The 27,111-nt window shown below is 37.3% G+C and overlaps 3 protein-coding genes across 6 annotated transcripts in view; 1 reads left to right on the forward strand and 2 right to left on the reverse strand.

The window, feature by feature from the left end:
• Positions 1-12,870, reverse strand: part of Rabex-5 (Rabaptin-5-associated exchange factor for Rab5) — a 30,619-nt gene extending 17,749 nt beyond the window's left edge. The window contains exons 1-2 of one of the 3 annotated variants that reach the window (XM_076112988.1): positions 12,727-12,870; positions 12,104-12,233 (exon numbers count right to left, since the gene is read on the reverse strand). In XM_076112988.1, coding sequence (XP_075969103.1) covers positions 12,104-12,233 — 130 coding nt within the window. In that variant the 5' untranslated portion in view covers positions 12,727-12,870. Of the gene's footprint in view, positions 1-12,103; positions 12,636-12,726 lie in introns of those variants that run through there. The other 2 variants (XM_076112987.1, XM_076112986.1) reach the window with 2 other exon arrangements.
• Positions 12,871-13,211: 341 nt separating this feature from the next.
• On the forward strand, positions 13,212-17,028 carry Ttc30 (tetratricopeptide repeat domain 30). The gene is made up of 2 exons (XM_076113923.1): positions 13,212-13,326; positions 15,073-17,028. The coding sequence occupies exons 1-2, from the start codon at positions 13,273-13,275 to the stop codon at positions 17,005-17,007; spliced, it is 1,989 nt and encodes a 662-aa protein (XP_075970038.1). The 5' UTR covers positions 13,212-13,272; the 3' UTR covers positions 17,008-17,028.
• Positions 17,029-24,724: 7,696 nt separating this feature from the next.
• Positions 24,725-26,570, reverse strand: LOC142972642 (uncharacterized). 2 transcript variants are annotated; one of them, XM_076113926.1, is made up of 3 exons: positions 26,319-26,570; positions 25,058-26,158; positions 24,725-24,976 (listed from the first exon to the last, which is right to left on the reverse strand). In XM_076113926.1, the coding sequence occupies exons 2-3, from the start codon at positions 26,101-26,103 to the stop codon at positions 24,787-24,789; spliced, it is 1,236 nt and encodes a 411-aa protein (XP_075970041.1). In that variant the 5' UTR covers positions 26,104-26,158; positions 26,319-26,570; the 3' UTR covers positions 24,725-24,786. The 2 variants fall into 2 exon arrangements, with proteins under 2 accessions (XP_075970041.1, XP_075970040.1); XM_076113925.1 differs by having other exon boundaries at positions 25,058-26,201.
• Between the last annotated feature and the right edge of the window lie 541 nt (positions 26,571-27,111).

Genomic DNA, 27,111 nt, shown 5'->3' on the forward strand with positions numbered 1-27,111 from the left:
AAAGTATAAAGACAAGTTTGCAGAAGATTTTTATAGAATTATTTCTCGGAATTGTAACGATCAGATTAATGATAATTCTCATGAAATAGCTATAAATCAATGTTTGTTGGCTATTCAGGATGAGTTAACAGCAGTAGGGGGTAATCTCTTATCGGAATACGGTTTGCCAACACCTTCATCGGATGGGGCACGTACCAACAGAGAATACGCTGCAGAAACTAATTATGATCGCGCAGAACTGGCTGAAACTTTGCAAACTGGTGTCTCTCAATTAACAGAGGAGCAGCGTGCAATATTTGATCGAGTGTGTCGCAGCGTAGACAGTGATTTGGGTGAAATACTATTTGTAGATGCTCCAGGAGGAACGGGTAAAACTTTTCTCACAAAAGTAATTTTAGCAAAGGTACGAAGTCTTGGTAAAATTGCAATTGCAGTCGCCTCATCCGGTATAGCCGCTACTTTGTTGCCAGGCGGAAAAACTGCGCACTCTATGTTTAAAATTCCGATTGACTTAGACCGTACAGAGAATCCTGTTTGCAATATTTCTAGAAATAGTGATAAGGCAAAGGTTATACTTGAAAGTAGCCTTATCATTTGGGATGAATGTACGATGGCAAACCGAAAAGCGGTAGAAGCTGTAGACAGAACGTTGCGAGACATAAGACATAACGATCAACCTATGGGTGGTACAACAGTCGTTTTTTGTGGTGACTTCCGTCAGACATTGCCCGTCATACCGCGTGGAACTAGAGCTGATGAAATTAGAGCCTGTTTAAAGAGTTCCAGATTATGGCGTCACATAACTCCTATGCATTTAACAGTTAACATGCGAGCTCGAATCGGCAACAACGATAATGCACAGGAGTTTTCTGATTTGCTTCTAGAAATTGGTAATGGTACGTATCCTCATGAACAAGGGAAAATTGTCGTAAACGAAAACTTATGCTGCACAATTTCATCTATGCGGGATCTTATATCATCGGTATATGGGGACATACGGCAAATAACAAGCCACGAGAACTCTTGGCTTTGTGAAAGAGCTATTTTAACCCCACGCAACGACCAGGCGTTAGCAATAAATACGGAAATTCTAAGCTTTCTTCCTGGAAATAGCGTTGAGTACATTTCTATCAATAGAGTTATGGATCAAGATGAAACCACTGTCTATCCAATAGAATTTTTAGAATCTTTGAATGCTCCTGGACTTCCAGCTCATAAAATACATTTAAAAGTTGGAGTACCTATAATGCTTCTTAGAAATTTATGTCCACCAAAACTATGTAACGGCACTAGATTAAAAGTGACCAGTTTACAACGAAACGTCATTGAAGCTGAAATTTTATCAGGGTGCGGCGCAGGTGACCGTGTTTTTATACCTAGGATCCCACTCATTCCAAATAACTTTCCTTTTAGTTTTAAACGAGTCCAATTTCCAGTAACCTTATGTTACGCTATGACAATAAACAAAGCTCAGGGTCAGACACTGACAGTTGCTGGTGTAGATTTAACTGTTGATTGCTTTTCGCACGGTCAACTATATGTGGCTCTGTCACGTGTAAGTAACTCCAGGAAACTGTATGTTTTAATGCCCGCTGGCTCTACGTCTAATATCGTATATAGAGAAGCATTGTAGGCTTTGTTAAACTTTTAGCTTTTATATTATTTTTGTTTGTTAGTCGGTTGGTAGGTCTGTCGGTTGGTAGGTCTGTCGGTTGGTAGGTTTGTTGGTTGGTAGGTCTGTCGGTTGGTATGTTTGTTGGTTGGTAGGTCTGTCGATTGGTAGGTTTGTTGGTTGGTAGGTCTGTCGGTTGGTAGGTTTGTTGGTTGGTAGGTCTGTCGGTTGGTAGGTCTGTTGGTTGGTAGGTCTGTCAGTTGGTAGGTTTGTTGGTTGGTAGGTCTGTCGGTTGGTAGGTCTGTTGGTTGGTAGGTTTGTTGGTTGGTAGGTCTGTCGGTTGGTAGGTCTGTTGGTTGGTAGGTTTGTTGGTTGGTAGGTCTGTCGGTTGGTAGGTTTGTTGGTTGGTAGATCTGTCGGTTGGTGGGTTTGTTGGTTGGTAGGTCTGTTGGTTGGTAGGTTTGTTGGTTGGTAGGTCTGTCGGTTGGTAGGTTTGTTGGTTGGTAGGTCTGTCGGTTGGTAGGTCTGTTGGTTGGTAGGTCTGTCAGTTGGTAGGTTTGTTGGTTGGTAGGTCTGTCGGTTGGTAGGTCTGTTGGTTGGTAGGTTTGTTGGTTGGTAGGTCTGTCGGTTGGTAGGTCTGTTGGTTGGTAGGTTTGTTGGTTGGTAGGTCTGTCGGTTGGTAGGTTTGTTGGTTGGTAGATCTGTCGGTTGGTGGGTTTGTTGGTTGGTAGGTCTGTCGGTTGGTAGGTTTGTTGGTTGGTAGGTTTGTCGGAATGTTGGTTGATCTGTTTATCGGCTATTTACTCAAAGATCTGCTGATTTTGGAGCAACCCCCCCGAGGGTCTCCACCTTGCCGTGGTGGGGGGGCTTAGTAGCCGCGGGAAAGCCCGAGCAACCGCGGTGAACCAAGAGGGACCTATGGAAGTTGCTGTTCCAAGAGCACTGTGTTCATCTCATGGTTGTTAATTTTCCCCAGAAAGTGTGAGAGGCTGTGGCCTAAACGGTAAAAACGGTAACAAAAAAAAATAGTTCTTATATATTTTTTTGTGGGTATTACATTAAATATAAAAATAGTATAAATGTAGGTGTATGATAGATACTCCTCCGCGTGCTCGAACGAATATAACATGACGACATCCACGCGAGCGGAGCCGCACGGGTCAGCTAGTTATCTAATAAAGGAAGCTATTGGAAGTATCCCGTATGCGTCATACATAGACACTTTATTGAACAATACTGCAGTGCTAATTTCGTGCATCGTAAGGGAGTTTAGTTACCACGTTTAGCGTGTCTACTGAATTTTTTCTTATTTAATTTAGGTAATTGATATACTAATTATGTATATTCTTGAAATCTGCTCTTTATCTTAGCTTAACAATAAATGTATGTATAGGCTTTTCCTACTTGTTACACTAGAAAGGATAATCTTTTGCTTAAGAAAAGTTTTGTTTTCGTAGACTTTAGTTGTCCCATTTTTTTATTGTCGCTTCACTTCTATTAGTCATAGCATTTTGTTAGACTTTCCTCAATAAATTGTCTATTAAACATAAATTTCTATATTTTCCTATTCATACCAGAAGCTGAAGCGTTCAATTGTTTGTTTGAACCCGCTAAGTTCTAAAAAACAAACGAACTCATCAGCTTTATATTATTACTAAAGAAGTATAAATTTAAGATGATATTCAGTTGTTTTGATATAGCTAAGTTTAATGGCCCCATAACAAACAAGCGACCGTATCTGCAGGTAGATCAGTCATTAAAATAATTAACATTTACCAATCTGCTTGTTTATCTGCACACCGCATTCAATTATAACATTATAAATATTAAATGGTCATCGAAAACTATGAAGGACAGAAAACTGGTTTTCTCGACCGTGAATAACCTAGTTTAGGTACAGTTTGCAAGAAAAGTAAAAACAAACAAAATCCCTAACGGCCAGTTTCTTCATCTTAATTCTGAATTAACAGCCAAAGTTAAGGGGGAAAGTAAAAATGAAAGTCAATTTTGTTTCTTCGCGAATTTACTGATACCTTATACCCAATATACCTGATACCTTACACAAAAGTCAATGGCTTTAGCTGTTACTTTAGGTATATGTGAAGAAACTGGCCGTGAGCCTGATGCTACTATCTGTCTTACAAAGTGTCTTCTTGTAGACTGCATTCTGCCTGTCGTAATTTTTTTGTTTTGTGTGTGCAATGTTAGTCTTAAAAGTGACTCCACTTCACCATTAAACAAAAGATTACAGGCCTTTCTAGCCCAAAAAAACAGATTAACGAATACAAAAACCAGCCTGAATGCAGAAGATAAGATAGCAATCACAGTCTTTTAATTTCTCGAACATTTTTCCTTATTTTCCAGAAAAAATACCGCATTTTATATATCACCATGTATCCACCACACCTATTAAATTACCTTGATTCTATTATCAAAGACTGTTATGTGAAAAATGTTTTTATCACTTGATAACTTGTAGGAAGGTGAAGTTCATTTTATCAAGTTAAATTGACGCCAACCTTTTGTTAAAATTATCGTCGATTAGATGTGTATCAGGTTACACAATGCATTGCAAAACAGGTTGTTTACACCACTAAATTTACTTTATGGTAAGTCAGGGACAAATAGAAAAAAAATACTGAAGTAATTCTTTATGGTAGTATTTTTTTTTTCTAGGGTGGGCAAGGAACTATCCTGCTAGACTGGACATTATTAGGTCAGTCACACCCTAGTCATGCCCATGATGTTATAAAACATTGACAATAATCCTAGCTAAATTTTTCTGTCCAAATCATTTTATTTATTTAAAAACTTCATACACTTACAATGCACAAGACAGGTTTATTTTTAGGAGCATTCTCTTCCAGTCAACCTTAAAGTAATGCATAGATAAAAAGTAGGTGCATAATAAACAGAGAAAAACGATTTTACTTGAAGATACCTATAAATAAAATACATTAATAAATATCTACAATATATTATATTGTAATAAGAAATATACTTTAAAATTAAAACTTTGCTGCATAAAATGTGCATAGAAGATACACTGACTTATTTGATAAAAAAATTAAGTGTGATAGTTTATCTATTACGAATTGCAGTGTAGGTCTTATCACATGCAATTTCAGGCGCAATTTGCAGTGTAATAAAATCACTTATAAAAGTTATATAACACTAGAGCACAGAGATACAGTTTGCTAGAAATTTAAATTAATTCCAATGTTCCTACAGAATTGAGATACTTATTATCAACTATAATTTTCTTATTTACCTCTATAGTACTTACAACAGTGGTTGAAGTTAAACCCATCCACAAACATAACAAAGCTATGAATTTATTTATATTTTGAAAAACTTAACAAATTATACACTAAAACTTTCCCTGACAATGTTATATATTTTGGCGAAAACTTCATATACTATTCAGTAGATGAAGAGTATAAAATTTCATGGTCCTATTTTAAGCAACTCCAACAAAAGAAGACTTTTCAATTGGGAAATATGTTTTATTTTCTATGTATGTACATTGTAAATTAATTATACCTATATATTTTATCAGTTCAACAAGATTATTTTTACTATGAAATATAACACTAAGTAATGTGTTAATTGTGAAAGAGCCTTGACACTGTTGTTACAAAATTAGAAATATAGTTTATGCAACTGATTATGAGAGCTTAACAATTACATTCACTTGTTATAACTGCAGTGAAGAACATACAATTTATGTAATAATTTGTCTTTAAATTAACTATGTATGTAATTTAAAAAAGCCATGTTCGTTCAAATCTGAAATTCATGTACAACTAAATGTATTATGTATGACTGGCCACTAAAGAAGAGAGTTAAACATACATAATATCACGCCAGTTATACCGGAAGATGTAGGCAGAGGTGAATTATATACCATGTTTGCCATTAACAATGTTAGTTGAATGTAATTTTGGGTGAGCCTATTGCTCTATGTCTGGAACATTACCAAACTTTGGACTACCAATAACAATAATCCATACTAATATTATAAATGCGAAAGTAACTCTGTCTGTCTGTCTGTCTGTCTGTCTGCTACTCAATCACGCCTAAACTACTGAACCAATTTGCATGAAATTTGGTAAGTATGGAGATATTTTGATACCCGAGAAAGGACATAGGCTACTTTTTACCCCGGGAAAATAACGCATTTCCCGGGAAAATTCGAAAATTAACGAAGTCGCGAATAATCAATATTATAATGACATTGAATTAACAAAATTCCGTTGTCATGGCAACTGTTTTAATGGCGGATATGCCTTAGGGCGACTTCGTTATATAATGAGATATAAATAATTTTGAGAATTATTTTCGTGAAAAAAAAGCATATTATTAATTTATATCATCACGCTACGACCAATAGAAGCAGAGTAACAGTAAAAAGTGTTATAAAAACGTGTAAAATTCTGACCCATTCTCTCTTATGTGACGCAAGCGAAGTTGCGCGGGTCAGCTAGTCTAATATAAATTAGAAAAAGACCTTGTGATCAGCAGATAGAAACACTACCGACAACGCCACTGCGGCTGTTAAAATTATATAGGTATATTGAAAATTTTATTACCACCTGTACCAACATGAATAAACAAATAAAATTAATTTTAATGGGGCCTCTTTGCTTAATATGTACTTAACATCATACTCCATCTTTTAAAAAATTCTTAATTTTATCTCTGCATCACCCCATGGTGGACCGGGAGAAAATCCTGGCTTTGACATTAAGTCTGCCAAACAAGTGAATATAAAATAGTAGCTGACCCGCGCAACTTCGCTTGCGTCATATAAGAGAGAATGGGTCAGAATATTCCATATTTTTGTAACACTTTTTACTGTTACCTAAGTACTCTGCTCCTATTGGTCGTAGCGTGATGATATAAAATATGCTTTTTTTTTCACGAAAAATATTCTCAAAATGATTTATATCTCTTAGGCCCTTCTCCCATTACGATACTTGTAGGGTACGATACTCGAGTATAATACTAGTTGGATACATGTTCGCTACCCGATGCTCGCATATTATGCAACTTAAAAGCTAAATTCATCATTTGTGCAAACTCGTTTTTTGTAGACTGACGTTATGTCGAGCGACTCCAGTGACGATGAAGCTCTTGCAGTTTTTTTGTTTTATAGAAATAGAAGACGTCAACGCAAGAGTAGAAAATACTGGATTCATCCATATATTGAAAGAAACATAAATTGTAGAGTTTTTGTAGCCGCACAAGAACTACAACACGATGATAAGAAATTTTTATCTTTTTACCGAATGTCTAAAGAGTCCTACTTGCATCTTGAGCCGTTTTCAATCTATACATATTATTATCTATACTTATAATAAATCTGTAGAGAGGTCAATTCTGTACATTGAATATATTTAAAAAAAAACCAATGGGGGATGTTTAGTAACGGATACCGATACCGAATCTGCAATTTATAATTTTCTTTTCTGTCTGTCTGTCTGTCTGTCTGTCTGTCTGTCTGTCTGTCTGTCCTCCGTCTGTATGTGTCGCTATCACGTAAAAACTACCGGATAGAATGCACTGAAATTTGGTATATGCATAGAATAAGTAGTGGAGCAATTTCTAGGATACTTTTTATAGCATAAAATTTCAAAGATTTTTAGAAAATTGAAAAAAATACGTAGAAATCGTTTGAACCTGCGTTTCCCTATAGAGACCATAGATGGCGTTACAATCCCTTTCACAACATTCGCATAGTTAACGCGGCGCCTGCCGTATCGATACCTGTTGTTCGCACCAACCAATAGATGGCGTTATAAACCGCAACAAAGCATGTTTTTTCTGATTAATTTATTTTGATGGCTTTATTGTAAAAAAATACCTTTGAAACATGCTATACATTTATAAGATTTTTAAACATAAATGTTGTATGATATATTACACAAAAATGTTGGTTTACGTGGGTCCGGTGCGATCGGGATATCCTAGATGGCAAACCGAGTAATTTCGTTTGTTGTCGTTGTTCGCCGCAACTGACAGATGGCGTTGTTGTTCGAATCACATAATATTTAATAACCAAATTAATTGGTTGCATTAAGGAAAAAAATTGGATAGCTATGAAACAGACTATGTGGTAAGTTTTAAAAAATAAACAACGGATGATATAAGTACAAAAAATAATTACGGGTTACGCGGTTTCGGACGTATCATCGCAAGTATACATTATTATTTCGCGTCTGAAGAGCTGCTCCGGCGTAGATAGGACCTATAACAATATTCTGAATCCAGACGGGTAAGCAATGGTCAGTCTATTATAAGGTATTATATTTTACACTGTAAACTGCTACGGATACAGACGAGAGCGGAAAAAAAGGTAACCACAGGAAATCAGGCCTGCCTGAGCCTGTGTCACATTGTGTGCCTTTCGGGTCCCTTTCCTAAATAACCATTAGATGACAAAAGAGTTGTTAACATTTTTATGTGTAGGTGTATCGAGTGCTTCGCAATTCGCGTGCTCAAACGAATAAGCAACAGTACGAAATTCACGCGAGCGGAGCCGCACGGGTCAGCTAGTAGGTAATAAAATCGTAGGAAAGTCAAAACTGTAGATTGCATATTTTTTTATATTTTATCTCTTGGTTGACAGTCCTAAGCCTGTGTAAAGTATGAAGGTAAATCAAGGGATATTTTTGTCTACATTTATACAGTAACAAATAATGTATAAACTATAAAGCAGTTCTCAATTTCTCACAGTTTCTATAGCACCTAGGAGCTGTGAGGAACTGAGGAACTACCTATATTATCAAATGTTAGATTCTGTCAAACTTGAAACGTGGTGGAACTATATAGTTCCGCGAACATGTTTCCTGAACATAGTTCCAATTAGGAAATGAATGATTCCATGTTCAATCCGCTCCCGAACATGTTAAAGCGCATGTCTACGCGAGACGCGACGCACAAGCGACCAACACGGCGGGTATCGCGAGACTAGTCGCGAACGCGTAGAATACCAGTATCGTAATGTGAGAGTCTCCATACAAATGTATGTGAGATACTTCGTGGCGACTAGTCTCCGAGACTAGAGTCGCGCGGGCGTATCGTAATGGGAGAAGGGCTTTAGTATATAGTATAACGAAGTCGCGCATATCCGCCATTAAAACAGTTGCCATGGCAACGGAATTTTGTTAATTCAATGTCATTATAATATTGATTTTTCGCGCCTTCGTTGAATTTTCTGAATTTTCCCGGGAAATGCGTCATTTTCCCGGGGTAAAAAGTAGCCTATGTCCTTTCTCGGGTATCAAAATATCTCCATACCAAATTTCATGCAAATTGGTTCAGTAGTTTAGACGTGATTGAGTAGCAGACAGACAGACAGACAGACAGAGTTACTTTCGCATTTATAATATTAGTATAGATAAATGTTGGTCTTTTGGCAGTTCAACCAAACTACTGATCTGATTTTATTGAAATTTTGGATCAATATAATAGTACACCCAGGACACAAAATAAAGGCTATTATTTCTTGTAATTGCTATTATCTTTTTGATCCTTAAGTAGCAACTGTAAATGACAATTTTTTTAAACACTGACCTTAAGTTTATCTATAGCGGAATATTCAGAACTTTATTATATTGGAACAGGCCTATAAGCTTTTAAATATTAATCCTGAATTCTTGGCCTCACTTCACACAGTAAGTTCACAGTAATAAGTAAAGTTGTTTTTAAGTGAATTTTCATGTTCAAACAGTATGCAGCAATACATAATGTGTTTATTATATTACTTACTTACATAAGCGAGTAAGTAGGTTTTATGTGTGAGTCATAGATCTAAATCACAAGACCTATATTGAATTTAGTATTTAAAGAAAATAATACTTTTTATTATCAGATTGTCTTTTCATATTTAGAGATAGTAATGTGTTGCCAAATTGTTTTTTCCTTATTATATCTTGGATTCAAAGTGCATTGTCATTTAATAGGCTTTTAAAAAAAAAATTATATGTAGGGTAAAGCACCCAGTAGTCAGCCCCCAACCAGTAGTCAGCCTTTACAGGCTTTATATCCATATAATTAGTGTAGAAAATAGTAAAGACCAAGAAAATAATCATTAATCGAATCTGTATAATCTTATTGACTAATATGCACAATTACGATTCGATAGCATGGCAGGTTGACGTGTTACACTCATTCTTATGAACTGCCATGAAAGACATGGGCAAAAACGTCGCCATTGCTATTTTTTTCTTAAGGATTCGTGTTTTAGTTTTTGGCATGTTTTTAAATGAATTTGATGCAATATGGAACGAATTGATATTTTATGCTAGTATTTAATAGTTTATCTTCGATAAAATCATGCATTGCAGGCGTTTTATTTGTCTTTTGTATTATAAATTAACGTGGCCGACTATTGGGTTTGCAAAATATGAGGTTGATCCAGTACTCGGCCATGAGTGGCTGACTACTGGTTTTTTTGCAATTCTCATATATGTGGTTGAAATTAACAGGGCGAATACTTCTCAACATAACTATTGCGTTGAGCTAAACTCTTCTAAGACAAAAATAGTATTTTACCAGTAGTCGGCCGCATATAAAGTCAGTGAATTTCATGAGGCCGACCATTGGACCTACATATCCCATAGTCGGCCGTCAGTTTTGCTAAATGAAATTGGGTCTTAAATCCTTTCATTAAGGTTCAAATTTGTGGACGGCTATGTTGGCACAAAACTTAGTTACTTGTTTTCGAATAGTATCATATCAAAAAGACCAAAAGATCTGTATAAAGAGGAATAATTGTCATGTGCTATGGTGGCGATCAGAAATGTTATGAAAATCATGGAAACGAGTCGAGTACTTGGCATTTCACACATTATTATGACACTACAAGTCCGAAATCGTTTAATAGTCGCACAAATGCCCCGTACCATACGGGGCTTTGTAAGCTAGACTAAGTGCACTCCCAAAAACAAATGACTGCCTTAAGAAACTGGTCACGATATGCTGGAATCAGCTTCCAGTTTCACCGGATGCAGCTGAATAGCAGTGTTTTACATGGAGCAACTGCCTATATGACTTCCACAACCCAGTTACCTGGGCTATACCACGATTACCATAAGACTGGTTATCAGATTTTCAAGCTTCTGACTAATGGCAACGATTGCCAGAGATCCTTGAATGCCCGCCGGGACCTACAATTTACCATGCCTTCCGAAACACGAAGGAATTTTGGGAAATGAGAAAAGAAAGGAATGATACCAGTCACTTCTATCATCTACCTTCTATTTCCTAGCCTACCATTGACTTATGTTTCAACACATCAAGAAAGCTAAAATAGTTTTATAGAAGAGAGCATCTTTTGTAGATTGGGGAGAGTTGAAAAACAGAAGGAATAAAGGAACAGAAAATAAACTTTTATCGCTGTGAACCGTGTGAAGAAAGATTGACTAGAAAACATTTAGAAATCAATTACCTAAGTGCTAATAACTATAAATTAAAATCTTGAAAACCCCCGATTTCACAATATATTTTTTTATTTCATACTTTTTATAGGTTGGTGGTTAGGTTAAGCCATTCTGACTTTCCCACCACCAGCTTTCTCAGCATGCGAAGCCATTTGAGACCCCGTCCGAGTAAATTTGCAGACATTTGGTTAATCTCCCCACTTTAACCCACTACAACTTTTAAACGGCTCCACCGATTTTCATCAAACATGTCTAAAAACACTCGCACATATGTCACCTTTAATTAAAAAAAAACTAAATTGAAATCACTGCATCCTTTCGGGAGTTATGATGCCATAGACAGACAGACACACAGACAGACACGTCGAACCTTATAACACCCCTCTTTTTGCGTCGGGGGTTAAAAATTAATGGATGCATAAATTGTACTGCATGGTATTATTGCAAATGTGCTTTATTTCCTGGAGATTTCAATAAAAATATATTTAAAATAGAACATTTGTATTGAGTAAGTAAGAGGCTGACTACTGGGTAAGACATGGCTGACTACTGGCGAAATGGGGCTGACTACTGGTAAAAAGTGCCATATTTTGTTTAATGTGGATTTTTTCCATAATAATCTTATAAATATGATATTTTTTTATTTTTTTCTTAAAGTTTAATAAATTACCTTTCATACAATGACTAATGATTTTACATCTAGTAGTAAATGTTAAAAATATGGCTAAATCAAATTGACATTTTCACTAAAAGGCTGACTACTGGGTGGTTTACCCTATGTAGCGGTAAAGGTCTGTCATCCTTCTAGGTACATTGTTTTATCATTTTAGAGACTATGTATAGAGACTATGTTTTTTAAAAGGTTTTCTATAACCATAGAAAAAATTATGTTGTATACTGTTTATCCTTATAAAATATATATCTATTCATTATGTTAATAGTGACGAGGAAATAATATATAGGAAAACCATAGAGACTATTATTATTATAAAAGAATAACATGAATAAAATGATGTAGTGATATATTAATAACTGTATAACTCACCAGCTTTCCTTTGTCTCTGCATCTGTTCTCGGTGGCACTTTGAGCAATACCCCTGCCACTGAGGGTTTCCGAAGTAATCACAGCCATTCTTGCACTTCAGGTCGCTCTGGTCTATCCTCAACGACGGCATCTTGGACGCAAACATCATATACTTATAAGATCTCTGCAAATTCGGACCGTACCACATAATAAACAGTTTCCAAATACCGGATTTAGAATAAGACCGAATACTCGATTTTAAGGCCAAATATAAGTACCCATCAATTTTCAGGTACACTGTACCGTGGCACACTGTACAACTATATTATATCTACGTTTTAGTCAACTTTTAATGCTCTGCACTCGAATAGTCTCCCATCAACTTTCAAAAAGATAATTTCAGCCCATCTTTGGAAATTTACGTAAGCGAACTTTGTGTTAGCGCAGAAAACAGTGAGCATTTCAATGTATAGCGTTAACGGTGGCCGTTCAACGATTCCCTTCGTTATATAGTCCGCTCTTATCGTGAGACTGTGCTACTCGAGTATCTGATAACCAAATGAATCTATCCAAAGGTAGACTTATATTTATGTACTGCCACAAGAATGGCTATGTTAATTATACTTACAGTACAAGACACTTACCTCTAATATTTAAACAATGTCAGGAGTCTATTATGTATTAATTATATTGAAATAAAATAAAATTAAACATTGACACACACACACAACAAATCATTATTATTTGACGTTTGTATTTTTTAATCGTAACATGACATTCAACATTGACAAAGGAACAATGACATTCAGCTTACTGACACTTTGCAGAGGTCGCTTTAAGCAACTAAAGATTAAATAGGTTTTACAAATTTTGGACGCATTTTTCTAAACGCTAAATTAGGTAATCGTTGCATCTCGTTCTCTATAGTAGGAAGTAATAACGGATTTTATTAAAATTTGATGATGGATTTTTTAGTATTACACTGCCGTGCTCCAATTCGAGTTTTACTGCAAAAAGAAGAGCGTATTGTTAATATTAAAACCTTTGAGTTGAATCGTATCCATTGACAAATTTCTCAATGGTATTTTGAAAATTGTATGTCGTATCAAAAGGACAAGTTACCACGGCAACGAATTAGTAAACGAAAACATTATTCGAGACGATTATTTTGCAGATTTATTTACTGAAAAATGGATTACATGCAAATAAAAGATGGGCAATACACAAAAACTATTTATACAATGGTAAGAGGACATTTCGCAATAATTGATTAAATAATTAATTGTTATTTCGAATCCGTTACTCATTTTGCGGTAAGTACGTAGTATTTCTTTTACGTCACCGTTGTTGTAACGAATAGATACCATATCGGAACATGTGTACGAATGATCAAACAATAACGCCGTGTACTCAAACAAAACATTACGCTTACATTGTAACGCACAAAGACTTGTCTGTGAAGTAGACACTATCCCTGAAAATGTATTACCACTTGACACTGAATTACCTTTACTAAATACCTACTTACTTTCTCAAGCCTTTAGTCGACTGACTCAAAATGTGGGATTCCATATAGATTTCAAATGTAAAAGGTGATAGGTAATAAGGTGTGTACCTAGACCACATTTCTTAGAACTGAAATAACCTCGGATAAGTGCTAACAGCCTTTCAAGTGTTTATATTATTCCGAACACGATTGCAGTTAGTGATGTTCACGCCAAAGAATTAAATATAATAAGCAAATAGGTCCGGTACCTGTATATACTTTTAACCTACTATGGGACAAGGCTTATCCTGTTATCTAGCTAGATACATTCAGATCAACACAAATCAAATACCACTCGAACAACTCGACAACCACCTGTATAATATTCACACAAAAATAACATTCCATCCCGACCTTCGAAAATAACGGAAGTGGTCCGCGAACCGTATTAAGTACGATAACTCCATATTGCACAATCAATAGATAATCCATGACTACCCAACCCATCAATCTTCAAAAATAACAAGGAAATAATCCAAGGCAACATTATTTTGCGATGTGTTGCGAAGTTTGTCATTTCTAAACGAAAATTATCTGCAACACTGTCGCTAAAGATAACGACAAGCGGGTATTTAGCGCGCGAATCGTAATTCGTTAAACGGCGTATAGATTAGATTAACGATTGAATTTATTACATATAACCTAGTTATGACTTTCTAGAGATTATTCACATAATGCATAGATAAGCCATATTAAATGATATCCACGATACTGATAATAATTCGCTTTCGTATCCCAGTCTATGACATCACTGTATCTCACTTTTTAAGGCAATGGCACTAGGCAGGTAAATATATCTATTTTGAATTTCGGAAATAACAGAATACCGCCTGCGCAATAGGCCAAGGAGAAGAATAGTATATTTATATATCGAGACAAGATTAGTTCGTATGTACTCAGTTAATTGTACTCAAAGACAATGGCCTGATAATCTAAAATACTTGCGTAGCGAAATTTTCAGACGGCACGTGTCAAGAACTTATTTAATGCGTATCTATTCACATTTACCAATATAAAGAGGGACAAACCCCTCGGCCTTGAAACTGTTTACATATTGTTTCACAACTGTATCGATGCTCGTGAGTGATCGCATGATAACTCAAGTTCTAGACAAAGACTTGGCTCGTCGTTGAGACAGACGCGACGGACACCTAAGTTAAGGATGACAAACACTTCGATAACCTATTTTCAGCTACAAAAGGACATGCATGCGTTTATCTAGGCTCATATCAAGCCGATAATTCATGTTCAAAAGGGACACTCGGCCGCGGCATGCCACAATCGTCCTTTCATGTCCCACTTATGATTTAAATAATCTACTTAGATAATCGTTAAAGAGAAGTCTGCATTGCGTTGGAACTCGAACCTCAATTCATTATCGTTTAACGGCATTGCTTGACGTCAACGGTTTTGAAATTAACGACGACCTTTGATTTGGTTTCAGATTAAGGAAGCGAGGTACGACGATGCGATCAAAGCCCTCAATGACGCAATTAATTTCAGTCCAAACCGCGCTGGACTGTCCCTTCTTGGGTTCTGCTACTTCAGGACACAGTCTTTCATAGAAGCAGCTAATTGCTATGAACAGTTGGCATCAATGCACCCTGATGTACCTGAGTACAGGCTATATTTCGCTCAAGCTCTGTACGAAGCGTCCATGTTTGACGAGTCCTACAAAGTTACAATGCAGATTACGGCTCCAGAACTAGAAAGGAAAGTGGTCAAATTGCAGTCAGCCATTAAATATGGAGAAGAAGATACAATAACTGCAAAAGGACTGGTAGATTCTTATCCCCAGGAAGACCCAGATAAAGATATCAATCTCGGTTGCTTGCTATTTAAAGAGAATCAATATGAGGAGGCGTTGCAGAAGTTTTCTCGAAGCCTCAACGTGGTGGGCTTTAACGCACATCTTCACTACAACATCGCCTTGTGTTATTTCAAACTGAAAGAGTATCCACAAGCACTGAAACACATCACTCTTGTGATAGAAAAAGGTATCCGTGATCACCCTGAGTTAGCTGTAGGAATGCAAGCTGAGACTTCGGAAGTGAAATCAGTTGGAAACACTCTGACACTTCATGAGACTGCACTAACTGAAGTATTCAACCTTAAAGCAGCTATCGAGTACCAGTTGAAGAACATAGAAGCAGCACGCGAGGCTCTGAATGACATGCCACCGCGACATGAACATGAACTAGATGCAGTGACGCTACACAATATAGCGCTGACATCAATAGATGTGAAACCAACAGATGGCTTTGAAAAGCTGCACTTTTTGTTACAACAGGACCCGTTCCCAGCAGAAACATTCGCTAACCTGCTACTTCTCTATTGTAAGTTTGAATATTATGATTTAGCGGCGGATGTATTAGCTGAGAATGCTCAATTTACATACAAGTACCTGACACCATATCTTTACGATTTCTTGGATGCGATAATAACAAGCCAAACATCGCCAGAAGAAGCGTTTCAGAAATATGAAGATATTGCTTCTAAACACGCCGAGCAGCTGAGAAAACTAACAAAGGTTGTCCAAGAAAGTCGCTCGCAAGGTGACAATGACCAAGTGAAGAAAGCTGTTGTTGAATACGAAGAAGCGCTGGAGCGATACATACCAGTTGTGATGGCACAAGCAAAGATCTATTGGGACATGGAGAACTACGGACAAGTTGAAAAGATTTTCCGCAAATCTGTTGAATTTTGCAACGAATCTGATGTTTGGCGCTTGAACGTAGCTCACGTGCTCTTCATGCAGGAAAATAAATACAAGGAAGCTGCGAGCTTCTACGAGCCTATTGTAAAGAAACAGTACGACAACATTCTAGATGTCAGTGCAGTTGTACTAGCTAACCTTTGTGTCTCCTACATAATGACGTCTCAGAATGAAGAGGCGGAGGACATCATGCGCAAAATTGAGAAAGAGGAAGAGCAACAGATATTCGAAGATCCTCAGAAGAAATTTTATCATTTGTGTATCGTGAATCTGGTCATCGGCACACTGTATTGTGCTAAAGGGAACTACGAATTTGGGATATCAAGAGTGATCAAATCTTTGGAGCCGTTCAACAAACGCCTGGGGACAGACACATGGTTTTACGCGAAGCGCTGCTTTTTATCGTTCTTGGAGAACTTGGCTAAGCACTTGATTGTTGTTAAAGATAACACTATAAAAGATTGTCTGATGTTTCTCGAAGGTTGCGAGACGTATGGGCGGCGGGTGAGCACGGTTATCGAGAACCCCTTTCAAGAAGAAGATGCTCACACCAAGGCCAAACAGACAGTCACATACGAGGCACGCTTATTACGGTACATGTTTTATAAGTTAAGAAACATCGATGACTCTGTCACTATAAATAAGTATGAAGATTTAAAATAAATGCTTACCTGGAGGTATTGGATTTTTGTCTTTTCCTGGTTTTCTGGCATCCTTATGTTGGATTAGGTGATAACCCAACTAGCACACAAGCTGCTTATACAGTCGTTATACAGCCTGATAGTTGCATAAGAGTCGTTCAAATGCTGTACAATTCTCTATAAGTTGTATACTAGCTATTTAAAAAACCCTTTAACAGCTAGGCGGGACAGTAGCCGTTTAGTAGGAAACTAATGACTTATAGTGATATATGAGCATGTAATTGCATCGCTAGACAGCCTAGGGAAGTATAACTGAGTTAATGGAATCTTCTATAACACCGTTAACTGTATAAGGGGACTTTAGGAGATAAAGGAGTTTAAACGGAGTTATGCGTTGCGCTTATAGCGCTCAAGAGCGTAAATAAGCTTTTTGTAATGCCTTAGGTTCTATAACAGATTTTTTTAGGGCTAGTGTATTACTCATCTATAAAAGAGTTGCGTAGGTCTTTAATAGCGCCTTGAGCGTTATATGAGATATTTATATGGCTTCTGTATGGCAAATAGATGTATAAGGTATCATTCGAAACATTTTTACAGCCATGGGGATTACAGAATTATTTTAAGCACCTAAAGCGCTATAACCGAGTAATATACCTTTATACTAAAGCTTAAAATTATTATCATAATATATTTACATAGGTGCAGTGGTGGTTCAGTCTATCAACTGTTTTTAAAGAAAAAATAAAATAAAATAAAATAAAATAAAATAAAATAAAATAAAATAAAATAAAATAAAATAAAATAAAATAAAATAAAATAAAATAAAATAAAATAAAATAAAATAAAATAAAATAAAATAAAATAAAATAAAATAAAATAAAATAAAATAAAATAAAATAAAATAAAATAAAATAAAATAAAATAAAATAAAATAAAATAAAATAAAATAAAATAAAATAAAATAAAATAAAACAAAATAAAATAAAATAGATTTTCAAACTATTTTAATATTCAACGACTGACCCCTAAAAGTACGAGTAAAATGCTGGTGTGCGACCAAAACAGTTATATTGAAGCACTCCTATGCCACAACTGCAAAACCTTGAGGTCTACAACAGCAAACACTAGAGCCTTTGTACAGCTTAAGGCGCTAGAGCAGATGTAACCAACTCTGAGAGCTGCTTGATCGAGACGCCATTATAGCATTTGGTAAACATATTTTTTGAGGTTATTACGATCTTTTGAAGATCATATAAATCTATAGCCTGGTAACGTTAACATAATTAAAATCATTTTTTATTACCTATAACCCTAATTAAATTATCTGTAACCCTCAAAGTCTTATTTATGTTCAAAATACAATTTCCAAATCCACATATCTATATAATTTTTGCACTTAAAACTGAATATTTTGAGGGCGCATGAAAATATTGACGATAATATACATATTTTTAGGATAACCAGAAGTGGAAGCAAATAAAAGAAAATACTTATCACATAGAACAGTTTTACTATAAGTCACAATCTTTAGCAAATTAACAAGCTCTTTACACATACAAACTGAATCACTTCAAAAATCAATTACAGACAAATAAATAATGAGAAAAATACAGCGTGACCATTCAAACGGGCAGAGGTACCCCTTAGCTAGTGAATCCTATGGAAAAGAGAGCTCAGAATGAGCTCGCAGCCCTTTTATGGACTCGATCACGTGACCAACGTCACATTTCTTTTACTTCCTCTAATACATATGGCATTTCTTTTTCTTCCTCTAACACGGCCTCTCCTGACAGGAGGACGTTCTCGGACTCCTCTTAGATTCCGCAGGGGCACCGCTAGGGCTCCGCAGGGGCTCCGCAGGGGCTCCGCAAGGGCTTCGCAGCTACGGAGGTGCTAAACATAGGCCTAGTCAATCTCTCGTACGTGGCAGCTAGCCCAGACGTTGATTTCAGGTCACCTTGACATCATCTGAGAACATAACACCAGTTGTAAAACAATGAAGACAAAATCTATTTTGTTTTAGACATATAGTTATACACAATAAAGTCGTACACAAAGTCGTACACAAAGTCGTACACAAAGTCGTACACAAAGTCAAACACAAAGCCACACAAAGCCACACAAAGCCACACAAAGCCAAACACAAAGCCAAACACAAAGCCAAACACAAAGTCATATACAAAGTCATATACAAAGTCATATACAAAGTCATAAAGTCATACATAATAAAGTCAATAAAGTCACACACAAAGTCTATAAAGTCAAAACAAACCACAGAGAAGAAGCACTGCGTTCGCTATCTCCGGTGTGAGAAATAGAGGCCACTCGCATATTTCTCACCAACACCAACTACTGGTTACCACCTCAGGTGATCACACCGAGGGAAGATATAGACAGAGGCACGACGTTCGCTTCACACAACAACAGCAGACGTAGACAGCAGCCAAACGCCAACATGCCGTGTCATCCGGGAAACCGCTTCGGCCAGCCACTCGCAACCACCAATGCGAGGAAAGCACTTCTCATCAGGTCATCTAGAACGCCGCATCGGCCATCCACTCGCAACCACCATTGCGAGACAAACACGTTGTCACTCCAGTCATCACGAGGCGAGCCAGCTGCGCTCACTGGTCGGTAAACGATCTGTAGGTCAAACAAACCTTGGCGCAGTCATTCTATAGATGATGAAATCCTACTCGTAGCACAGTAGGTATCAAACTAAGAGAGTAGCTTTAAATAAACTGTAGCCATAATTATTTACCATCATTACCAGAATACCTCATACCTTACCATTACTTACATTACCTCCGTTAATGGCAATGGCATTGGCTCTTTACCAGAAAAAACCATGACTTTTATCATCTGTGGTATTGACAAAAAGTATAGCGTCGATCAGTCGCTCAACCAAGCTAGCATCGTGTACAGTGACGACACTCACACAACTTCCGAACGAAGACAGAGCCGCATAACCGCAATTAGCCACTCCACCTCGGTTTGCACTGACCGCCTGGGCCACACAGGCAGCACGGTCCAAAAGGCCTGCAAGGACCGCAGGGGGCGCACGGCCCACACGGTGCCGCAAGGACAGCCGCCACACGGACACCCATCTTTCTTACGCTGCACTGCCACAGTACGTGGTTCTCTGGATCACTCACAGCCGACGACCACGGACGGCAACGCACACAAACGGGGCTCTTTCAACGATACGCGTTGGTCTGTGTAAATCTTCATTCCAAAATGAAAGTACATATCGTCGCAGCAACTGCGGCTGTAATAACAATTAACAATTACTAAATTATTATGCGTTCCAACAAAAGTAAAACGTAACCTTGTTTGATCACAGTAGATAACATTCTCTGTTCTGTGATCCTTCCAGTGGGATCATAGGGAAGGATTCGGAAAATCTTATCATAATATGAGACACACTCGGATCCCGTCGCACCACACCTTTGAAGTTACTGCCTCGCGACGGATACCGGCGCACAGCCACAGACGATCTGCGCTACCACAAAACCTACCATCTATTTAAACGGCACACCTCTAGAGGGTTGTGGATACATTCTGTTACCTAAGTTCCGTAATATCAGGCAATGTCCCTCTCGATGATGAGATTAACATCCCTATAGGCAAGGCTTCTACGATGTTTGAAAGGCTAAACTACAAGAGTATGAAGCAACAAACATCTGTCAAATCGCACAAAAATGCTTGTTTACCAAGCTTGCGTCTTAGGCATACTCTTGTACGGAGCTGAGACGTGGACATCATATGCTAAGCAGGAACGAAAGCTCAATAACTTTCACATGCGCTGTCTTCGCAAAATCTTGGGCATTAAATGGGAGAATAAGGTTACAAACGGCAAGGTACTTGCTATCGCTAAGCTACCTACTGTCATGGCTTTACTAAAACAAAGACACCTTCGTTGGCTAGGACACGTGCATCGGATGGACGTTTCTCGTTTGCCTAGAAAAATATCGCTCGGTGAAATAGCTACGTTATAAGGACAGCGCCAAGCGCGACATGGCATCATTTGGCATTGATCACTTGACCTGGGAGAGCCAAGCTGAGGAACATAATGCATGGAAAAGGACACTAGCTGACGGCGTCACTACTCACAACAGCACCTGGCTCAACAAGTTAGCACATAAACGGACACTACGGCATTTATGTGCCTCCAACCCAACATCGACCTCGGTTGTCACTCCCGCATAGATCTTTTAAGTCACGAACGAAGATGTTCCCTCATTACTAATTCATTCCTCTATCTGACGCCATCTGCAAAAGATGCACACAGGCCAATGATGACACATACTGCCCTATTTTTTAAACACTAATAACTCAATCCATAGTCAACGTTCATCATGGACCGTGGACAGCTAGCTCAAGTCTTTTGTCAACAAAACCTCACAACGCACCGCGTTGATCTCCATCGCACAGGAGGCTCGTCCGCCCCTCGTCCCACGACAGGCCAGGTATGGAGCCCGTCGCGTCATGTGATATTGCTGTAGGGTTCTTTACTTTCGTCGCAGTAGCTAAGGATCAACATGTCTGCCCACTCATCTCGACGATAATTACAATGTTTACGATCACGTTCAGTAACGTTCAACGACAACGTTCTACCTGCCTGTTGGAATGATGCATCTCCGGTGTAACGACATATGAATCGTTACCTAACTCTGATACAAATTTCGAAAACACTGAACTCTAAAACATTCTACCACAGTCTGTTACTATAATTCTGGTGTACCGAATAAAGAAACAGCATTTGTAAAGAGTCGCTTTAACTCATTAGTGTCTTGACCAAGCACAGGACACAGCGAATAATATTTTTTAGGAACCGGCTATATACAAGTCAGAATCGCGCAAGAAGGGTTCCGTACCACCGTATCCTACTAATATTATAAACGCGAAAGTTTGTGAGAATGCGTGTATGTATGCATGTACGTATGAACGTATGTATGCATGTTTGTTACTCTTTCACACAAATACTATTGATCTAATTACGAGATACTGCCTGTAGACAAATAGACAGCGCAGGCTTTGCAATAGGGTCCCGTTTTACCCTTTGGGTATAGAACCCTAAAAAGCATCTATTACAATCAGAACATATCGATAACCATTTGATTGAGGTAGAGGACCTAATACATCTGCATGAACTATGTATGTCTAAGAGACATAAGGTTTCTACCAAGAGTGTATTGGTTGTTGTGGAGCACTCGGTACCTTTCTATGCGTTTAACAAATAAGACAATGATTTGTGTATTTCTGCACAAATGATCTTAAGCAAGGGAATCAAAAATGATTTCTAACAATCTCTAAAGTCTATATTCATCGTGGAAGACTCTAAGAAGACTAAACATTAACTGGATTACGACTAAAATAGTCTGCGCGTGACATTCATGTCCTTTACCCTTACGGTACTCCAGGGTTAAGTTAAAATCATGTAAATACATCCACTACCCGGCAACACGTAGCAATAGATTTATTTTTCTGTTGCGTGAACTTAGGTGCATTACGGTCAGTAACCACTTTGAAAAGAATACAGCCTAAATAATGTCTGTAGTGCTGCAAGATCTTAACAGCTACTAGAGTCTCGAGCTCACACGAATGGTATCAAGACACCGCTCCCTAAATTCGCTTACTAAAATAGCCAACCACTCGCTTGAGTCCGTTTTCATGAACCTGAAGAAGCACCGCACCACACCCAACCGTGCTTGCGTCATGCACGCGCGCTGCCGCAGCCGCGGTGATTGCAGCGATGGAGTTGCATGTGACACATTGGCAGCCGTCGGCTCGCAAGGCGTACGCTGTTGTTCCTCAACCATCATAGACATCGACAAACGATCTAGAACATGTTAAATTTGTTGAATTAGTAGGTGAATTAGACAAACATATTATGGTCTGCCATTGAATTATGACAGCCGCAACACATATCGCAACTTCTAAAACAGAACTCGCCATTTCTAGAGCGTAAATCACACCAATGATAACGCAACTCGGGTCTTCCAGGGCGGCTCCTGCTTTCACAACCGTTATTGGGCATATTTACAACATTTTTCTTTATAACCAAGCAAGCGAAAGTTTAGGACATTTAGCTTCAATAGCGATGTTGTGCACAAGAATAAGTTTGGAACACTCACCAGATCTCACTGAAGTACACGATACTTACATGTAGCTCAATAACTCACATAATCCGTATTTATAACAATAAAACACGCTTTTGTAAAATCTCATAACCGAAAATGTCAAAAGAAATGTCAAACTGCCGTATTCAATGGTCAGAGCGGAATAGAAGGCGTATGGTGTATCCCACTTCTGATTTTAGGATAACCAGAAGTGGAAGCAAATAAAAGAAAATACTTATCACATAGAACAGTTTTACTATAAGTCACAATCTTTAGCAAATTAACAAGCTCTTTACACATACAAACTGAATCACTTCAAAAATCAATTACAGACAAATAAATAATGAGAAAAATACAGCGTGACCATTCAAACGGGCAGAGGTACCCCTTAGCTAGTGAATCCTATGGAAAAGAGAGCTCAGAATGAGCTCGCAGCCCTTTTATGGACTCGATCACGTGACCAACGTCACATTTCTTTTACTTCCTCTAATACATATGGCATTTCTTTTTCTTCCTCTAACAATATATATTGACAGCAAACTTGAACTCGCACTTTCATATCACGTACACAAAGAAATAAAAGCGATAGACTACTTGTTATTTTAATAATCCAATCCGTAAAAATAAAATGTCTCCTCATTTGTCACTGATGATTCATTTTAAAAAAATATATTTAGTTTACACCATAATAAACCGACTATATTACTAATTTAGAGCGTTAGCATTTATAACCGTTACACAGTAGCGCTAAAATAAGGTAAAGGTGGTATAATCGCGCTGCAAGAGCTTTTTCGAACGCTCGTGGCGCTAACCACCTCTGTACAACAGCTGGTAAGCGCCACGAAGCTGCGAAAAAGCTCTTGTAGCGCGATTATACCACCTTCATCTTATTTTAGCGCTCCTGTATTACTACTATACTACGTACTATTATAATTACTATTTACGACCATTGTAGATCCAATGTCGAGCTATAAGCTGGACAGTATGGGCCTATTTGACGCTACAAGAGATCTGTAGCCGCTTATAGAACCACTATACTTCTTACTAAGGAGCCTAAGGCGTTAAAAAATCCTTTAACCGGCCATTGTACAGCTTGTTATAGCGCTTGTGTGCTAGTTGGGAAGGTTCGCGCTCGACCCAAAGTTATGGTTGCAATGGGGTAATTGTCTAATTCCGGTTCATTGTCACGGTGTTCGTGCAAAATTCCAACAATATTGAATGATAACTTATAAAGATAACTGTAAAAACCAAATAATCGGCAATAGGCAACAACGTTAGAAGATAATTATATTAAAGAAACAGATGTTGAGACTTTAATCGATGACGATGTGTGACTATAAGCCCTTTATTGTAAAGATTAACTCAATAAGTAGGTAATCTTCGACGACTCGCAGTCTACATACGTGGAAGTATAAATCGCTTGGTATTTTAGTTCACGTTTATTGCTTGCCACTCTAAAGATAAAACATACTGTTAGTTACTGGCAGTTTGATCAGAATAAACCCATATAATATATAGTTGTACATATACCTACCAACTAAAGGTATCTAGTAGTGTACCTACTACATAAAAATAAAATAAGGATTCAGGAATATACAATAATAGCTAGTCTTAGCCAAAAAAGAAAATTTTATTCACAAACAACATTAGCTTCAAAATTCAAAACGTTTATAAAAAAATCAATCTAATGACAACGGTGATGAGGGTAATATAGACGTAGATACAATATTTTTATTATTTAGCATAAACTTTTGAAATGCTGCAGAGCCCGTAAGAAATCTTTGATTTGTTAGTTGACAATTTTGATCCGTGTAATTGCTCCACATCCCAGAATGAGAAGTCCTCGCCTCATCAATTACAGTAGACGAACTGAAAAGCAATACATAATTAAATAGTGAATTTTACCGTCACCCATCATATTTTCCAAAGCAGATAAATCAAAGATTATACCTGGAAAAATCCAGTAAACAATCCTTATCGTAATAGACTGAGTATTCCCTGATTCTTCTTATTGTATCACCATTGTGTAAGTCAGTTTGACAGTCGTATTCGTACAATTTTTCAATCAGACCATCCTTATCTTTTACTGTCCAAACACATTCTCCAGGGAGACCCTTTAGCTTAGGTGCCTCGGATACGAGCGGCGCTATCGCACCATCTTCCGTTATTTCTGTTATTTGCGAGCAACTCGAGCATTTAAGCCAACTATTAGCAGTATTTACTTCGATAACTGGTCTTTCAGTAATTTTCCAGTTCGAAGTTGAAATCGGTACACGAGAATTATTTATGAATTTCTGTATTTCTGCTCCTATATCTGACTTCAAGAAATTTTCTTTCGTTTGTACTATGAAGCGACTGCAGTAAGCTTTAAGATCATTGTTTTTCGATTTATATACTTCATTCATTAATTCTAAAAGATTTTTCTCTGCCTCTTCTTTGTCTTTCGTTAACTTTTTTATCCTATATTTTAAAAAACTGTTCTCTTGATGAGTAACCAAATATAGTTGCTGGAAACTAACGTATCTGGACCTGTTCTCTTTAATTACTTTTTGAGTATTCTCAATATGCCGCACAAGCCTATTTTTTGCCATATTTTCCAATTGATATTGCACTCGGATGTTCTTATTTTCATGTATGGCCGCAAGTAAAAGCTGCGCTAAATTTCTTTTTTCTTCTCCTATGTCTCTAATCTTTTTAAGAAGCATTTGATTAATTCTTTGTTTTTGGGATACCTTTAACCGAAATGCATGGAATGCACAATTCGCGTCACATGCACAGGTTTTTATTTTTTCCCATATTTTGTGATACAATGATATGGCAATATTCATAGCCTCAACGGCGGTTATTTTTAAATATTCTTGCAATCTTTGAACATTTGCATTATTGAGAAACACTTCTAATTTTTGTTTAGAAACATAAACTATGTCATTAAATCTGCTGTAAACCGATACGACTAAAGCGCCTGCCATAAACATGAGACAGTGCAAATAAACCATGCTGATCTTGTATTTATCTGAATGTAGGTTCAATTTACTGCTTACAGGAATTGTTCTATTTTTCAGAATTCCCAATGTCAACGGTTTGTTGTGAAAACCTAAAACAATTAGATATCAACAGTAATATCGTGGTAGGTTTCTAAACAGGCGTCGCAGTGGCTACAGTACGTTGGTAGGTACCAGCTATTTTACTAAAAACAACTAAAATAACTCGCCTGCGCCTGTAAACCCTGTACTTTTCTTGAGGAATGCATCAAAACAACACATTGCTACCCACATGGCGAGAGTCAAGCCAAGTAGCCACTTGAAGGCAATATACATTGCAATGATATAATGATATTTCTTACAAAATATTATATTACTTGACATGTAAAATCGACTGACACCACTTATTCCGAACCGTGAATTTATGAAAATCTAACGAAACCATATTTTGCAAATTACAAAATCTGACATATTCACCAATTCGTAGACGTTTTATTTTATGTTGATTTTTTATTAGCGTTGACTGGAGAAAAAGGTTGTATTAGTTCAAAAAAATCTACAATTTATGACGGGTAAATTGGCAAGTTAAAATATTTCCATGCACATTGTCTTATGATAAGAAAATAGTAGGCGCTTACAATAGGTAGGTATCTTGGAGTGCACATTTCAGCCGTAGAACATGGGTACGAATGGTGATATTGATATTAACAACCTTAAAGATATTGTTATGAAACGTTGAAAATCGGGGGCAACATATTTGACCCATACCCATACACCTACCAACTTACGTTACGAATTAAATTCACTATTATTAGTAATAGTACCTAGTTGGGTGCTAATTCCAAAGCCCGGAATATCGTAACACTTTGATTATAATGTGGCACTTAGATTAAATACATACTCTATTTACAAAAAGACAATTTGTATTGACAGTCAATAGGAGAAAATTATGCAATTGGGATTGTTAAGTCAAGCAACATCATTTCCTATCTATCTATGAGCGAAGTTATGATATGGTGACTG

Source organism: Anticarsia gemmatalis, chromosome 4, assembly GCF_050436995.1.
Source record: "Anticarsia gemmatalis isolate Benzon Research Colony breed Stoneville strain chromosome 4, ilAntGemm2 primary, whole genome shotgun sequence".
NCBI lineage: Eukaryota > Metazoa > Arthropoda > Insecta > Lepidoptera > Erebidae > Anticarsia > Anticarsia gemmatalis.

Coding starts and splice junctions, on each gene's coding strand:
- LOC142972642 (XM_076113925.1), bottom strand. CDS start 26,472: ATGTCAAGTAATATAATATTTTGTAAGAAATATCATTATATCATTGCA. Junction 26,202..26,318: donor TACAGGGTTTACAGGCGCAG/GCGAGTTATTTT, acceptor TAATTGTTTTAG/GTTTTCACAACAAACCGTTG. Junction 24,977..25,057: donor TGTTTACTGGATTTTTCCAG/GTATAATCTTTG, acceptor ATTGCTTTTCAG/TTCGTCTACTGTAATTGATG.
- Ttc30 (XM_076113923.1), top strand. CDS start 13,273: ATGGATTACATGCAAATAAAAGATGGGCAATACACAAAAACTATTTAT. Junction 13,327..15,072: donor CAAAAACTATTTATACAATG/GTAAGAGGACAT, acceptor ATTTGGTTTCAG/ATTAAGGAAGCGAGGTACGA.